This window comes from Epinephelus lanceolatus, chromosome 13, assembly GCF_041903045.1.
Source record: "Epinephelus lanceolatus isolate andai-2023 chromosome 13, ASM4190304v1, whole genome shotgun sequence".
In the NCBI taxonomy this organism is placed as follows: domain Eukaryota; kingdom Metazoa; phylum Chordata; class Actinopteri; order Perciformes; family Serranidae; genus Epinephelus; species Epinephelus lanceolatus.
Window position 1 is genome coordinate 23,279,062 of NC_135746.1, and position 18,369 is coordinate 23,297,430.

At 41.8% G+C, this 18,369-nt stretch overlaps 2 protein-coding genes across 2 annotated transcripts in view; one reads left to right on the plus strand and one right to left on the minus strand.

Annotated features, from left to right (window-relative positions):
* Positions 1-6,798, plus strand: part of tmem121ab (transmembrane protein 121Ab) — a 64,405-nt gene extending 57,607 nt beyond the window's left edge. Inside the window, exon 2 of the mRNA XM_033647927.2 lies at positions 3,910-6,798. Coding sequence (XP_033503818.1) covers positions 4,780-5,718 — 939 coding nt within the window. The 5' untranslated portion in view covers positions 3,910-4,779 and the 3' untranslated portion in view covers positions 5,719-6,798. The remainder of the gene's footprint in view (positions 1-3,909) is intronic.
* A 350-nt stretch (positions 6,799-7,148) lies between these two features.
* LOC144466536 (uncharacterized) lies at positions 7,149-17,834 on the minus strand. Its single transcript, XM_078173894.1, has 7 exons — positions 17,717-17,834; positions 16,368-16,458; positions 16,043-16,157; positions 13,113-13,315; positions 12,757-12,924; positions 11,352-11,389; positions 7,149-7,501 (listed from the first exon to the last, which is right to left on the minus strand). The coding sequence occupies exons 4-7, from the start codon at positions 13,221-13,223 to the stop codon at positions 7,498-7,500; spliced, it is 321 nt and encodes a 106-aa protein (XP_078030020.1). The 5' UTR covers positions 13,224-13,315; positions 16,043-16,157; positions 16,368-16,458; positions 17,717-17,834; the 3' UTR covers positions 7,149-7,497.
* Positions 17,835-18,369: the final 535 nt, after the last annotated feature.

Here is an 18,369-nt window from a genome sequence, read left to right on the forward strand (position 1 = left end):
ACATTCCTCTACTGAAGGGGGCGATGTCTGCACACTTCCCTAGAATCTGAGATTCGAACATACAACAGGCAATCACTGTCTAATGCAGAAAATGCATGTCAACGAGGGAACAAACTTCGACACAGGACCCACAAAGAAACCTGAACATCCAGCATAGAGTTTGCTTATTACAGGTTATATAAAAAACTAAGCCAGACAGAGTTTATCTTTGTGCAAACTTTGACTAGAGTCTGACTGAGGCTCAAACGTGAGGCTGAATCTCACCAATGTTTGCTTTAACGCCAACTCTAGCCATCTTGATGTGTACTGCTCTTTCACTGGTCAACCCAGCACTACTGTCCAATCGCCAGACCTATCTCCACATTTCAATTTAGTGCTGTGACACCGCTGGAAACAAATGAAACCTAGTGCAAGCAGAAGTTGTGGGCGAGATTTAAGGCCAGATCCAGAATTTCTCAATGAGGGAGAAAGAGTAGATTAGACACTGAGACAGACCTACAATAGTGAGTTTGTCAATGTAACATGTCCCCTCTGGTATGACGCTTTGCACTCTCTCTACACCACAGTCTGGGTTTATATTCAACTCTGTTTGGCTGCAGAGTGTCCATTAAAACCTGATATCGGAGACCTACCAAGTAGTTCAGGTGATACTGTCTGTTAACTGTTCTAAATTAACGTGCTGCCTACATAATAGTATGAGTAACCACAGCAACAAGCAGTCAAAGGCACTGTTAACAGCTTATTTACAACATTGAGTGTGGTCCTCAAGGCTTCATCCTTTGAATACCGCAGGATGGAAACTGTAACACACAAGCGGCACTGGCCATCTCAACTTACTGTGTCACATCAACGAATCTTGCTAGCATTATGTACTGCGGCTACTTTCTGGTTCATAGCTGAACCAAAGGGTTCTTTGAGCTGACAAGACTAGAAATATCTCCTGTTGTTACTGTAAGTCGTATTTAAGGTTTGCTGTATTAACTGGAGTAGTGACTAACATCTTCACAGCATTAGAACCTGATTGGGTGGTAATGAGAGTTCCAAGTATTAGGTAAACCCTCAGGTCTTAATAGAGAGACCAAGTTATGGCTTGTGGAGAACTTTAGATTTTGACTGCATAAAGCATGGAAATATAAATGTCTGTTCTTTATTTTTTCTTTGGAAAGTGATCATGGTATCAGCAGCACAATACCCTTTATGGTGTCCATTATCAGGAATTAATGGCCTTCACAGAGGCAACAATTCCTGATGATTCAGTTTCAGAAAGCAGGTTTAACAAACTCTGGGTGTAACCCTGAACTCGGTCAGTTCGAAAAACTATGTTGTATGTATGTTCACTCTGAGTTAAGCTTCTGCACTGTGAATGAAAAAAGCCATCAACAAAGGGGCTCCAATACTATGATTCACCATAGCAACAGGTTAATGAAAAGCAGAGCCGCCATTTTAATCCTGTAGATGCAGACATACTAATGTATGTATATGTGGACTGTGCACATTTGTCAAGTGTCAATAAAAGTGTCAGTGTGGAGTGGGGTAAAAGTGTCAATAAATTAACACAATAAAAAAAGCCATCGCCTTCATTAGGCATACAATTTAAATGTTTGTTCAGCTTTAATATGATGGGGATAAAACACAGGAGCTAGCAACTAAAGATGAAAAATATCTCTGGTTTAACAGCAATCAGCGCTATATGTCAGCTACCTCAACAAATGGTGTAAATTTAAACACAGTCACTGAAATTCTGTTTTAACATGTTCAGACTAGACACAGTCTATTTAAAAAAACTCATTTTGATTCTGGTCATCATAATTAGTAACCTATAGGCTCATCTCCAATTTTATCTGAATTATGTTCCATTAATGCGACCAATCATGTCATGAGTGAGAGGTAATTATTCATGGGTAAGCCTACCAATTTTACAATTTAAACCATAAACTTTTATGTTTTAAATCATTTGATTTTGATTATTTAAACTGTGTGCAATAAACATTTTAGTGGCAGTGCTCCAACAAACTGACAGCTGTCTTGTGTAAAGGCACACAGTGTTACATACATCTCAAAATAAGTACATGCAGAGGTTTTATTCTGAGCGGGGGGTAACTCAATTTCAGAACCCATCAGCTATTGTCTGATGACGGTAAAGCATAAATATGCAGATATCTGTGTATAGAGATTAGGTGTGACTTGATGCTGTGTGATATTGTAATGTAAGGGCGAAAAACGCAGAAATGATGGACAGTACTATCTATAGTTACCGCTTTTATGCTGATAACTAATATCCAAACAGGATTTTGATTCTGACATACTGTAAACCTTTACTAATCAATGTGCTTCGATGCACGCTTTGATATGAACTGAATCAATGAGGAAATAAAACTGTCAGAGGGAGGAGACAAAGAGAAACTCAGGGTTTGTTAAATAAAACTTGCCTAACCAGGCTTTATCTCTTACCTACTGTAGTGTCCTCAGTTCTGAATCAAACAATGTAAACATATACCCCAAACATTCTCCTGAGTGTCATCTTTCCTAGTTCATGTCTATTGTGAAGATCAAGACTTCATACTCTATGACATCATAAGTTTGGGATGGCTACATACTGCATAAGCTGTAAAGAAAGTTTCATGATGACTTGCTTTAGCTTAACAAGTTTGGATAGGAGCTCTCTGATACAGTCATACCTTGATTTTAAATGTACCTCAGCTGACAGAAACACTAATGTGATTTAGTTGTGTTCTGCCCGAAGGACCCAGTGACAGGAGGAGCAGACAGGAATGAACAGAGCAGAACAGAGCAACAGATAAATTTCAGTTTCTGCTGAAGCTCACCAAACTCAAACTGAAGGGAGACGTTGCTCAATTAACACATTTCACTTTCTTTTACTCAGCCTTGTTTTGCTCTCTATGCTAATGTTTAGACATGCTGTGTTATTTATGGATGAGGCCAGTGCACACGGTGGGCTCCTGCTGGCGAGTTAAGCGCTCGGCATCTGTGCACTTTCTTTTTGGAAAGTGCTGTAAACGTCCGGCTGTTGATGAGAGGCCCCGCCTGACCCGACCCGTCACACGCTTCGACACACACATCAGCCGGAATACTAAACAGGTCAAAACTGAAACACCTTGAAACATCATTCCCCAAAGAAAGACTGTAAATGGAGTTTTGACTTTAGGTAAAAAAAAACATGAGGATGTTGTCAAGATTTAAACACTGAGTCTGCATGAAGCGGACGCATTATAGTTGAAATGTGGTTTTGTTCTCTGTACAGTGAATTTCCTTTACTACTACACTAAAACAGTGCCAAATAATCCTCCAGTAAAATTTTTTACTGCATACAAACTGCAATCATAATTTACTTGTTTCACTTTAGAAACTACACCAGACTGACTCAAAAAATATGCAGGAAATGAGGTCTTTGCCATCGTCTCTCCCATTTAGCCGAAGAAGAAAATGCAGTGCCAAGTAAAGCAGAAAAAAAAGAAAAAATGGTGCAGAGCAGTTATCTACTATATGAGGCTTTAAAATTGGTTTCTACAATTTCTTGTAATAAATCCTCCATTAATTCAACTCCCAAAATCAAACTACTGTGTATTATGGCCCCAAATATGCTGGATATAATAACATTACCATCAGAGCATATTGAGCCATGCATCCAGATGTCTTGTGACACATCGCAGACAATAGAGAGGTAATGACATCCTGAAGCAGTCTGACTGTAACATGTGCAATATGTTCTGCCCTATCAATAGTGAAACAGGCTCTATCTGAGCCAAGCTGACACATTGCTTGGCTCCTCATATGTGGAGGGCCGTTGGCAATGAAAACTGTGTTATATGGCCCAATAGTGCTGACAGGTTTCTTTCTCCTCCTCATCTGCCCTATCCCTCTTCTCCTCTTTATTTCTCCTTCTTCTAGGCTGTGGAGAGGCTGGCACGTGGCAAGAGGAGGGGGGGAAGGATGGATCTTCAGTCCAGTGTAAGAGCCTCCCCCCAGGGAAGCCGGCGTCGGACGCAAAGCCTCATGGGCCGTTGACCTGCTGTCTCTGTGATTTATGGCGGCTGGGGGCCTCTGGCCACTGCAGACTCCTCTCCTCTCTCTCCTCCGTTTCCCTTCGCACACGCTGCAGGATTGCAAGGAGCCACACACACTGCACCACCATCTACACGAGTATCCAAAGAGGAATTCCTTGCACATGCTGGGCTGCAGCACAGGCGCGCGTACAACTCCTTCTGTCTACACTGTCTCATACAAAAATAAACACCTCCATAAACATTTCTACACTGCAGCACTGTATCCCACGATCCCATCACATGTCCATTAGTACGAGTGTGCTCTAAGAGTGTTCTCCATCTGACTGCGTGTGGATTACTATCAGTCATGGTGTGTCAGCTGTAGAGCCCTTGGTGTAGTTGCTGCTCAGGGGCAGAGGGGGATCAATGGAAGTGCGTTGAGTAACGAGGTGATGCTCCTGTTTTCACATGGTCTGAGAGCAATCAGCAGCCAGCATCTCTCCGCTGACTCCACATACTGCTCCGCTTCTACACTGCAATAACCAACCTCCTCTACGGACTATTAGTGCAGTGACTTATAGTATTATTATAATATTAGACACACTAGCTGGACATTTGCTCCTGTGCGCACCAGAGCTGTAAGAGCACCTTAAATACCTTTTTTTTCTCCAGCCATAAAAGGTTTGGAGTGGACACAGTGCCGTATTTATCTTCTGGACTATTTTTGCTTTTGAAAGCTGGGGACTGAGAGTGAGAGCCAGCAGGTGCCCTCGCCATGGTGTTACCGCCCCCAGACAAACGCCACGTGTGCCTGACCACCATTGTCATCATGACCAGCATGGCCTTCATGGACGCCTACCTGGTGGAGCAGAACCAGGGTCCCAGAAAGATTGGTGTGTGTATAATAGTGCTGGTAGGGGATGTGTGTTTCCTCATAGTGCTGCGGTATGTGGCAGTGTGGGTCGGTGCCGAGGTGCGCACCGCCCGAAGAGGATACGCCATGATCCTCTGGTTTCTGTACATCTTTGTCCTGGAGATCAAGCTCTACTTTGTCTTTCAAAATTGTAAAGCTGACAGGAAGAGTTTGGAGACAGTGGCCCGGAAGGCTTTGACGTTGTTACTATCTGTATGTGTACCAGGCCTATACTTGGTTCTAGTGGCTCTGGATAGTATGGAATATGTGAGAACTTTCCGGAAGAAGGAGGACATGAGGAGTCGTCTATTCTGGGTGGCTCTGGACCTGCTGGACCTGCTGGATATCCAAGCAAACCTGTGGGAGCCCCAGCGGACAGGCCTGCCCATCTGGGCGGAGGGCCTGATGTTCTTCTACTGCTACATCCTGCTGCTCATCCTGCCTTGCGTATCGCTCAGTGAAATCAGCATGCAGGGGGAGCACATGTCGCCCCAGAAGATGATGCTGTACCCAGTTCTGAGCCTGGTCACCATAAATGTGGTCACCATCCTCATACGAGGTGTAAACATGGTGCTGTTTCAGGACAGCCGTGTTTCCACCATCTTTGTCGGAAAGAACGTGGTGGCCATAGCCACCAAGGCGTCCACCTTCCTGGAGTACCGCAGACAGGTGAAGGAGTTCCCCCACCCGCAGAACGCCATGGCGCTAGAGTTGCAGCAGAACAGCCACACACAGCCGCTGCCCAATGCCACCAGTTTGCCACATGAACCTACGCCGGCGCAGGATGTCATCGACACATGACCACCAGCGCTGGACTGAGCACCATTACTGACTGCTTTTTATGAAAGCCCCAGGAGTGGAGGTAAATAGAGAAATCAGCTGCATGACAGGATGATATTCTGCTCTTGTCAAGCCCACGCGAACTGCTGTGAAACCATAAAAGAGATTTTCAGCATCACCTGCCTGTCAGAACACACTGTAAACCTACACTTGACTCTGAGTGCAGCGTGCAGACTTTAAAAATCAAGTCAAAGGTTTTTATCGTGCTATTGTGTTTTTAATTGTTTCAAATGTTTTAAAAGTTCAAACTTTTATTAGAGACAATCTTCACAGCGTGCGGCCTAGTGACATTATGTTGTGTAAAATGGACAGTTGGTCCCCTCTCGGTGAGTATCTTGTATTTTTAAAGGTCACTTTTTTCGACAGCGCATCTGTGGCATTTCCTTTGAATTACAGCACCAAAGGACGTACCACTCAGCGTGCAGCACTGATGGAGTAAAGGAGCAGAGAATGACAAGGGTCAGCCATGGGGAGCTATCTGCGCTGTGCTAGAGCAAGGCTGGTGGCAGACGAATGCTTTCCTGTCTGTGCTTGGTTCTGCTGAGAAATGAGCTCTGTGGAAGCTGCTGCCTCGGTCAGTGTGACGCTTTACGACCAAAGGTCTGATTAAAGCACCGGAGCTCAGCACTATACCATCCACTGCAGGCATCCAAGCGTGTGTTTTACTGTGTGTGTGCGTGTGTCTATGTGCACGCACACTAGTCTATAGAGTATGTGTGCCTGCAAGCATACATGTTCGCCACAGGAGGTTTAAGTTCATTTCAAATTGTTTTGGAGCAGGTGAGTGGTTGATGTGTGTGATGAATTGCAAATGAGACAAAATATGTAGTGATGTCAGAAAAAAACTAATATGATTGGGGTAAGATACTTTTTCTTTCCTGTACTGTACATTCCTCTAAAACTAGCTGAAGCCTTGAAGTCAGAGAATGCAGAGTGTCCAGAGAACGCCTCACTGAAGAATCGACAAAAGATAAAACATAAATACTATAACTTACAAACAGAAAATACTTTTTTCTGATGTTCTTCAGTTTATTATTATTAATTATTATTAATTATTATTATTATTATTATTATGTACATTCTTTACTTGTTGGAGGCCAATGATGTTTTAATAAAAGTATAAATAAAAGAATAATTATGAGAGCATGGTTTCTTTTTCAAAATTGCTCATTTTGATTAAACAAATATTACTTTTTAGCTAAATTAAGGAGTATCTGGTGCTCTTGATGTACTTAAAAGCAACAGCTACATAACAGCAACATAACAGCAGAGCCACTTCTGTTATATTTTGCATGAAAGCATCCACACAGCACATAAATATTTAGGCTGAGCAGCCTCCTCCTGGAATCCAGCATTAATTTTCTACCCCTCAGGCTACGATGTTTGGGGAAAAGAGGCAATAAATTTATCTTTAAAATGTGATAAAAATGTATGAACCTTTTCTCAAACTGTTTCTCTCTTTTCCTCCCAGTTCTCTTTATCGCGTCCCACTTGCTTTTTTGTTCTGTTAACACTAATCATCTCTGCTCCGACTCAGTATCAGTTATAAAACAGAATTTTTTCAAAAAGAGCAGATGAATGGCCTCCGTCTTTCCACAGATAGTTTTATTGACCAATCCAAAAGTTGTGGTGGGAGATGAAGAGGTGAGCAATGAGGACAGTGACTTACTGTCGTCAGGTTAACTAAGGTTAACTGCTGATCTCAGCTCACAGAGTCGCACTCCATTAGCGATAACTATGTCAGCTGCAGAGAGACAAAGAGACTGGATGAATACCAAAAGAGTGAGGGTTCTTTTTACTTTACATAATGTAGGGCATTTTTTAAAATATCAGTCTGATTTTATTCACAGTTCTCAAAATAGTTCAAAGCTGTTTATTTGAACCACTCAAGGTAAATCAGACTGACTGGACTGCAGAGACTGGAGCAAACTGCGGTTCTAATTTACAAAAGGTACATTGGGACTGCATTTATTCTTAAGCATCAAATGGGATGCACCCATACAAATACCAGAATCACATTTGGTCCAATACTGGTCTTATGTACTTGTAATCATACTCATAAAATGACGCCAGTACAAAGGCACTTGATACTATTTTACGGCAGCATGCCGTTAACCCTTCGACAGTTAAGCGATTATGACAAAAGTAGACTAGTCTGCAAACTATGCTCTGCTAAACTGTCAAGAGGAGGAGCAAAAAATACCTCATATAACACATGTAGTCCCATACAGCATCTAAAGACCCAACATGGTGCAGAGATCAAGGAGTTTGCTAACGCTAGCAGGAAACAGCAACCAACTCTGGCGCAAACGCTACAGAAGCAAGCAAAAATGTCCAGAGAAAACCCACACGCAGTAAATAAAAGACGCTCCTGATGACCAGCTGGCTGTCAGCTGTGGATAATATGGGCTTTCACTGTCTTTCCAGTGTAATGTTGCCGAAGTATGAGATTCCCAGCCGTCACAACACAGAAAATAGTAACTTGCTACCTAGATGTAACACCAGTTCTATGGGTATGTGCGTAGCCCTTGTCACGTAAAATTAAATTTTACCGCCATTATTAAAGAGGCAACAGCCAGCATTTTTCCCTAAATATATCATTATGAAAATAATGTGGGTTGCACAAGGTAGTGGCCACAGTAAAATCAGACCATCAGTGTTTACATAGGTTACTTAGTGGCTTTGCAATCTTTGTAATAAGCTTCTGTCATCGGGGGGGCGAAATTTCGCGGAAAAAATCTGCTCTACGGCAGGAAATGCGTCATGTATTGCGAAACTGGTCGATCAGCCAATCAGGGACTGGAGCTGGTCCTTATGAGGAGCTGGGCATGAGATAGTTGAGTCGCGAGCACAATGGCAGATGGACAAAGTTTGGAAACAAGTGAAAAACGGCGTAGTGAAAGAAAACGAGTTCCTCTGTCTGAGGAGGCAAAGTAGAGTGATAAAAGAAGAGGAAAAACAAGAGTAAACCTCAGCCAGGCATTCAAGAGATGGAGGGAGCTCCGTGACCAAAGAGGCTTCAAAACCGATGTCCAGCTAGCTTTCTTTCTAATGGATCAGGGACCGGGTACCGAGTGTTGGTCGGCTGACATCCTCGTTGCCATTCTACGGCAAACCTCGGACAGTGATACCCCCCTCCCTTCCTTCTTTTCTCTTCTCACGGAGGCAGCTATCGACAGACATCGCCCAGCTAAGTTACGCCCACCTGTGAACACTGGACTTTTTCGCTGCAACGGCCTTAGACTGAGGAGCATCAAAATTAGTTAACGTTAGTCCACACAGCTCTCCCAAGCAGAGAGTAGGGAGATCATGTCGGTCACTGGCCATAAATGTGAGGGCAGCCTTCGCAGCTCCTGGTCACCCAGCATCTCCGATCGGCAGAAGTGGAGTAAAATCCTCTCCTCCACTCCCGTTTGTCTGGTGAACGCCTCTCCTCTGTCAGTACACTCTGTCAGCAACTTAATAATATTGATGCCAGTTGTAACATTTGAATTTTTTAGTAGTAAGCCATGTTCTAAGCGGGATAATGTATAGTGAGCCAGTGACTGTTGAAAAATAACTCCGCTGCGCGTCGGGTTCCCATTCCCCCGTCGGGAGTTATTTTTCAACAGTCACCGGCTCACTATACATTATCCCTTACATGTCTACTGTTGTTTGTACTGATACTGTAAATATTGTTATAATTTACTGTGAGTTGTTTGTGCTGGTACTGTGCATTCTGGTATAATTATTTGCATTACTATTTTAATTTTCATTTCATTATTTTCTTCAGATAAATCTGATAATTCTTGCTCGGTCTCTTTACTCATTTATTTAGTAGAGTGTCCACACACCTTCTCAATATACATAGGAGGTATACAGGTGGCTTTACAGCCTACATTTTATTGATTATCTCTGATCCCCACGGTCAATGTGGTCGTTGCAACAGTGCGAGCAACACCGCTGACGCTAGGACGCCAAGCTAAAAAAAAAAAAAAGAATCCTATCTGTTGCCTCTGTAAGTACCTCTACTCGGAATATCAGTAGTTATCCGTTAATTGGTTAATTGCTGTTCATATTGGTCTATAGGTTAATTTTGCTACTTTTCAGTTAACTGCTGTCTGTTTTGCTAGCCTTGATCACTCTGCACCACACACCAGCCTAGTCCGGTCAGAGCTAGCCAGTGACACAGGCTCAATTTTGAGACAGCATTACCAGCGGTAATTGCAGAATGAGCGGCGTTGCTAGCTAGCACCCACATGACCCGGTTGGTGCTCAGTGCAGAGCAGCCAAGGCTGACGTTAGCTAACCATTGAAAACAAAAGTTGGGCAGTCGGCACTGTGTTTCTTAATGTTAATGCGGCTAGCCGGCTAACTCTCAGCAAGGCCAAAATAAAATGAAATATAATAAAATAAAAGGCATTTGCAGCACTTTGAGTGATCAGATAACTAGAAGGGCACTATACAAATGCAGGTTCATTTACCATTGACATTCCTACATACATCCTTGACAGCCCTCTGAGAGGCTTTGTGAATGGTTTAACCGTCTGAGGGGTGAAAATAAAATATGTTTTCAAAGTTATTATTAAAACAGCAGTGGTATTATAAAGTCGTCATATCAGCACTCAGTACTGGCAAGTACCCAAATGTAAGTACTTGTATTTAGACTGAAAAAAAGTGGTATCTGTGCATCCCTAGAATTAAAGTTATTAGTTAAAGTTATTATTAGTTAATTTTAAAATTGTCCTCATTTGCAGAAGGAAAACTACAGACAGAGGAAAGACACAAGTTGGTTTGCTCACTCTACTGCCAAATCTCCTCAGCAAAGCAAAGACAGCTATTGCAACAGCTTAATTATATTTTTAGTTATATTCAGGTAAAATTGTGCTGAGTTGGCGAAGTGCTATCGCACCCAACTTACAGTATTTTTGCTGGCTCACAAACTAGGCTTTTTTTTTTTTAAATATGCAAAATGCACAGAGAGGAAGACTCACAAAACCTTGTTCATGAAGATACAGCACCACAGGAGACTAAGTATGCACAATGAAGTAGTGCTTTCACTCCCCGCAGCCACCATACTGTTGCTTCAAGCTCATCAAACAACCAATCGTTTAACTGGGTAAGAAGGATCAGTGTTGGGCTTACAGTATCTGAACAAACTGCCAATCTTCTTTCTTGGAATCTCTAGTGTAGAAAGATATTGATTGTTCTTGCTGGTGGAGTATTAAGTATTTCTGAGGCATATCTCTAAGGGCACATCCAGTTCATTCTGGTTGTCTGTTTTCGGTTCAGCTTCTGCCTTACAGTAACTCTGCACCATGAGGCCTAATAACTGACATATGGAATAAAAAATATTAAATAACTCTGACACAGTGAAGTTTTGCTTCTATGTGCAGGGGATTTCCTACTGTTGAATTTTTTAATGCTTGTCTGTTATGATCCATGTTTCCTATACTTTATTTTACTGCAGTTATCTATTTGTTTTTCATGTATTGCCATTATTAAGTGTGGCTGCAATAATTCCAAGTACTTCAAGATAATTCCAGCAATTGGAGATCATTCAGGTTCATAGGTTTAGCCTTGATTTGAAACAGTAACAACAACATTGTACTCACCAGGTGAGTTGCTGAGATCTTGGAACAGGGCGACATTGCTAAAAAGAGATGAGAGCAAAAAACACATGGTCAGATGATCATCCAGGATTCAAATACACCCACAAGCAAGAGCCACAGTCAAACTTACTTGGAAGAGAAAACAAGAGCAGACTGTAAATTTATTATGTGCCTTTTTGTAGGTACACTATACAGGAATTGCCGGTTACTCTTTGTAAACAATAGCGCCAGCGTAAGTGAAAGCCAACCTCAGATTCACTCTTATTTGCTATGTTTGTGCACTAAGTATATTTTCTTTAAAGAAGCGCTGTGACCATGATTTTCAAAGCTTCCTCTTAGATGTGTGCTGCTTAAGGCTTTTCCCCCTGGTTGCTACCTTTCTATAAAGTCCAGACCTCACCCAAGCGCTGTGACCAGGAACGTCCCAAACACAGCAAAATAAGAGGAAAACAAAGGCTGAGGGCAGAGTCTCTGTAGATAAATACACGTCCACACACTTCTAGTGGGACATACGTGATGATTAAGAGGGATTGCCTCTGTAATTCTGAGTCTATACATTATTTTATAGGAAAGTCCTGCATAGTACAGTATATCTTAAACAGCAGAAGGATGACACTGAGCAGAGCATTGCCATTATTCCCAGGCTTGTACTGCCCTGATTTTCTGCCAGGTTTTGTGGCAAAAGTTCAACTTAATTAAACTTTAACCCCAAACACCTGCGTGGCCAGTGGAATTATAGCATTGAAGTTACGACAGCCATAATTTTACTGCAGAGAACATTCATTTTGTGCACTTCAGAGTTCCTGGAGTTATGTAACTCTGCTCTCAAATACTACCAGGACATACAAGGAAAAATCTATAGCAAGGAAAGAAAATATGGGAGAGGATGCGGATACCAGGATGGAATTTAATACTGTGATTGCTTACACTCTGATGTAGTGTGTGGCATTTTATATACCTACTCTGTGGGATTAAGTGCATCTCATGCAACCTATGCCATGTTTGGTGTGAAACTGGCATTACCCAAACTGTCCGTTGTCCATCATAGTTCACACACAAGCTTTCTGGTTCAACTTTGACCCATCATACCAACTGTTGTACAGGCGTGTGGTTTTCCTGTGCCAGGACAGACTGTTACAGCACTCACTTCTAGTTTTACCACCAAATAAAGTGATTCAGATAATCAACATTTTTGGCTTGATCATCTGAAGGCCTGTGTTTCTTTGTTGTAGAAATATTACTTAAAGTATGGGTAGGCAGTTATCTGGAAGAGGTGAAAAGAAAGCCAGATTTTGAATTTTGATTTTGATCTTCCTTCTGCAGGATCCCCCTCAGTCTTCAGCCCCTCTGACCAGACGAGTCACCCAGTGTTTCCTCATACATTGATTAATTTAATCCTATTTCTAACCTGTTTGACGGCAGCAACAGCAGAGAGTTTGTTGATCTGGTGGCATGTCACAGCTGTCAGGTCCTCTAGAGCTGAGGTTTGGGTTTGGGGATTCGGGTTGTGATGGCCGCTGACTGGACGTCTTTCTATGAAGGTGCTGCTCTTCTCCTGGTGAGGTGGTCTGTGGCGCTGGAGAGTGAGACAGAGGACACACTGTGATTTTCAGGCTCTAGCTAACATAAGCTATATAAATGTGAACTTGAAGCCAAAACCCTGACCCTTTGGCTCCAGTTAGCAGAAGGCTTAACTATTGGCAACATTTTCTGTCCATTTCTGAAATACTTTGCCGATACTGACATGTATATCATTTTACTTACTGTCAGAATCTCTTTTAGACTGTCCTTGATGAGTCCACCTTCCATTTTTGGGTTGCTTTGCAGTTGGCAGCAGTGCTGCAATAGCAACTTTCTCTGCAGAATCTTGGCCATTGAATCAGGCTTTCATCGAAAGGGCGTGCCCTCCCTCTGGAATGACTTGTGATTGGGCAAAGCCTCCCCTCACGGAATAGGTTTTCCAAGGCCTGAAAACAGAGCCAAGACGACGTGAAAACTCCCTCACTTTCAAAATGCTCAAAGTTTTTTATGTGATTTCTGTCCAATGACACCAAAATTACACTGTCTACCCAGCTTTAAAGATAAACTATGCAGGATTTTCCTAAAAATGTATAGGCTCACAACAGTAATTTCTTTCAATCATCTCTTATGACCCACTTGAAGTGCGTTGCAGTGTATTTTTCTGCAGAGACTCTGTCCTTTTCCTGTGTTTTCTTGGGGGGGGGGGGGGGGGGGGCATTTATGGGCCCACAGAGGTTGGGGCTTTATGAAAAGATAGCAATCAGGGGCCAGACCATAAGTAGCAGTCATCCAAGAGACACCACACAGAAAACAACGAATATAGAGAGGCAAAACATCACGAGAGTGAATCTGGGGTTGGCTTTTACTTTCGCTTCCACTAGCAAGCATGTTTACAAACAGTAACCAACAATCCTGCATAGTATACCTTTAAGCGAATACTTCTCATAACCCACAGAAACAATGGACAAAACTACAGAACAAAAAAGTTAAAGTTAAGACAAACTGGAGTTATCTGGGAAATGTGCCAAAAGTGCCTGGGCAGACTCAAACCCAGGACACATTTTTGCATCATTACACAGTATGCTGTTGGGCAAAAGGGCGTAATCAGTTCCTCTTACTGTTTTTTCACTGTGCCTGGCTTCACTGTTTTCTCATTAATGAACTTTAATATTACATTACACTGTTTACTGTCAATCACCAGTCACCCACAGGAAGAGATATTACTCTACCCCAATAAATAATCCCTCAAAACCTTGCCACCTTGCTCACTTTATTGTCACATCCAGGTCTCTATATTTAGAGCTTCCTTGTTAGCGGGGACAGCAGTTAATCTAGTTTTGACACCATGGAACATAAACAAGTAGATTAAAAAAAAAAAAAATCTAATTACACACCTCATGCACCACAAAGTGATTTGTTAAATGTAAGCAGACCATAAGTCTAAATGCTGAAAAGACGCCAGTATTATCTTTTAACTCTAACAGAGCTAAATATGCAGCATTGCGAGGTGACAAAATGTCAGAGATTGTGGAGCCTACGTAGGCAGATGATAGGCTGGTTAGCGCTCTGCTGCAACTCACATTATTAAATTTCTCTCTTACGCTGCCTAAACAGTACACTCAGCAATTTTTTTTTTCCAAAGAATGGAAATGGAGAGCCAGGTCCAGCATTTAATTAAAAATGTCCAGCTGTATGAATAAGAGCCATCGAACCAGTCTTTGGTACCATTCCGAACCTTTCTGTCTGTGGCTGGGACCAAGTCTTCGCCATGCTCTCGATCACAGCTCATTGTTAAGCTTACAGCATAAATGCCGGTATTGTTTGAATAAATCTTGTCAGCGCAAGTGGTTGAAGGGGAGAAAGTAAATGGCAAACTTGGGAATAGAATAAATTACCTGTAGCTGCCTCTGCAACAGATCACCTTTTCCGAGACCCTGTGAGCAAGAGCCTCATCCATAAATCACCAGACACGCGCATCAGGAAATGTGTGCTCTCTCCATATGTAATAACTTGGTAAAAGTGCCTTTTCTCCCTCTGCTTCTGATTTACTGTGTGTCCGTGACTTTCTGTAGCACTTAGTCTCAGCTAAATTACATCAGGAACAATTGGGTGAAGGTGGCATATTACAGATTCTCTATTGACCACCTTCAGATTTGCTGACTTGTAGGAGTCTGTCCACTCACTTGCTTCACTGGTTACTCTCTCTGCTTCACACTTGTTAGTAAATGTCTCTGTTCTCACACCGTAATCACTTCGTTGGCTACACATGCCTTTAACTATACTACCCATTGCGCAAAGTAATCTATATGGAAATCACTGTGTGAGTGCACTTCTATCATACAGCTGCAACACATTTATTGTCCACTGGAGGCTCGGTCAACAAAAAAAAATCTACTTGCCAAAAGTTAGTGAGACAAAGTGTGTTTTGCATAATGACATTTCTGCAGCCATGTATATTTGCATACAAACAGCTATCTGTGACAAACAGTGGATTTTTACTCTAGACCAAGGTTTTCAAAATCTGACACTGTGGGTGAAAAGGATCCCACATTTAACAGGAAGTACACTGAAAAAAATGTAAGTGCGACACTTTGGTTTTTGCTCCCATTTTTCACAGGTTTAAGTTAAAGATCTAAGACATTTTATGCACTCAATAGATCGATTTCTCATAAAATCTGTGTCAGTGAGCACTTCTCCTTTTCTGAGATAATCCATCCACCTGACAGGTGTAGCATATTAACATTCTGATTATACAGCATCATTACTACACAGGTGTGCCTTGGGATGGTCACAATTAAAGGCCACTTTAAAATGTGCAGTTTGATCACACAACACAGTGTCACAGATGGTTTGAGGGAGCGTGCTATTGGCATGCTGACTGCCTGAATGTGCCATCTCCAATGTCGTTTCCACGAATTTGGCAGTACATCTACCCAGCCACGAGTAACCACACCAGCCCAGGACCTTCACATTCAGAGTCTCACCAGCAAGATCGTCTGAGACACTCCACCTAAACAGCTGTTACAAAACTGCTTTGCACAAATGAAGAATTTCCGCATAAACCGTCAGAAATCATCTCAGGAAAACTCATCTGCTTGCTCGTCATCCCTGACCAGGGTCCTGACCTCAGACCAATTCGTCATCCTAACCAATTGGAGTGGGCAACTGCTTACCATCAATGGCATCTGGCACTTTGGAGAAGTTCTCTTCACAGATGAATCCCAGTCTGTTAATGCCAGTGGGTGCCCCATGGTGGCGGTGGGGTTACGGTATGGGCTGGCATAAGCTCTGGACAAAGCAAACACATGCATTTTATTAATAGCAGTTTGAATGCATTGAGATGCTGTGATAAGATCCTGAGGCCCATTACTATGCCATTCATCCGCTGCCATGACCTTATCTTGAAGCACGATAATAAACAGCCCCATGTTGTAAGGATTTATACACAATTCCTGGAAGCCAAGAACATTCCAGTTCTTGCACAGCCTGCATACTCACCAGACATGTCACCCATAGAGCATGTTTGAGATGCTCTGGATTGGCGTGTCCGACAGTTCCAATGTTCCAATCCAGCAACTTCACACAGTCACTGAACAGGAGAGGGGCCAACAATAAACAAGTCACAATGAACAACCCAATAAACTCCATGTGCATGAGGCAAATGGTGGTCACACCAGATACTGACTGATTCTCTGAGGTATCTGTGACCAAAAAATGCATTTCTGTCGTGTGAAATCCTAATAAATGTCTTCATAAGATAAAACTGTATATTTTAGAGTTCATCAGTGTGACCAGCCCAGGGCACACCTGTGTAGTAATGATGCTGTTTAATCTGCATCTTGATATGCCACACCTGTCAGGCGGATGGATTATCTTGGGAAGGGAATGCTCACTAACACGAGTTTCAAGAAAGGTGCAACCATAATTTGAGAAATATATCTGAATGTATGAAAAGCCTTTGATTCTAACATAAACCTATACAAAATGGCAGCAAAAACAAATTCAAATTCAGATTCAAATTTAAGTTCAGTGTATAATGATGCCATGGAGTCAGTGAGTGAGCAGGCTACTGCTTCCTTGTTATTTTTAGCCCACACTAGTTCACATTTTGTCAAATAGGCATCATTAAAAGTATGCCGAATTGGCCATTAACAGTTTCTGATTGCAGTGTGCCCATGGATGTACAGGCAATTATCTCTGGAGTACTTTGATACTGGAGAAAACTTTAAAATGTGATGATTCCCATGCAAGTTCAAGGGTTACAAGAAGCGCTTTTTTTCTCTGAAGTCTAAGCCTATTTATAAACTTTAACATTCACACTTTCTGTGTAACAAAATAAATCACACTTCTCTCATTATCTAAAGCTAAAACACATACAAAGTAGCTCACACATACATTAAGTTTGGTGATATTTTGTAACTGCCCGTGCAGTGTAGCTTCATTTAACCCTAAGCAGATGTAACGTTAATCAGCAAGACTAATTGAAAACACCTGTGTGCTTTGCTCTTTAAGAAATGGCTATAGTAGGTTATTTCCAGTTAAACCCAACTGTTGTTTGTACATTTCTCTATTGATTAAGCCACCAATATACACCGTGTAAAGTTTTATAAATGCTGGTAAATGTAGTTTTAAACTTTGGCGCAAGCTAGGCTAACTGCTCCCCCTGCTGTCAGTTCGTATGCTATGCTAGCACGCTAGCTAAGCTAACCGCCGGCTAGCTTCTTCTCACAGACATGTAAGTAGTATCGACATTTTCATTTAACTCTCGACAAGAAAAGACAGATATTTTCCTCATAAGTTAGAGGAAACCTGAACAGAGCTAAAAATAAGAGTGAAGTTGGACTTACATTTGTCAGTTGGCCGGAAATAAGACACCAAATTACTGCTAATGTTGCTATAAATGTAAGTTAACCGTTTACTTTACACGGTAACGTTGGGTTATTGATGCGTCATGCTGCATTCAGGTACTCCTCGGATGGTCCAGTTCTGAAGTGGTTTTTCCGACTTCACGGTAATGTGACACAACATGGACGCTACAAATTTGAATTTTATTTTGCCAAGAGAAAGAGAGACAAGAGAAAAAGTGCCAGGGGTTACAAACAAATTGTGATACAGATAAATAGAAGATATGCAATACAATTATACTAAAAATAAATGAACACTATAATAGATTCCTAGACTTGGGGCACAAATTAAGGGTTTTCACAGCTTTTCTATTGCTTGGGGTATATAACGTCCTGATGTAGGACTCTGCTTCCTTGTTAAAAGTACAGAGAGAGGGTTTGATTTTTATTACCTTTCATTTATGGATATAAAACTTGGCCAGCATTATGATGAGATTACACAGAAAAAAACTCATTTTCTAGTTCTTTGTTATAACTTGTAAACCCAGACAGTACATCCTTAAAGCAAAGTACAAAAGCATCATAGATATAATCCAGTATAAAGCGACAGATACCTTGCCACAGACTATGAATGTGTTCACAAGTCCAGAACAAAT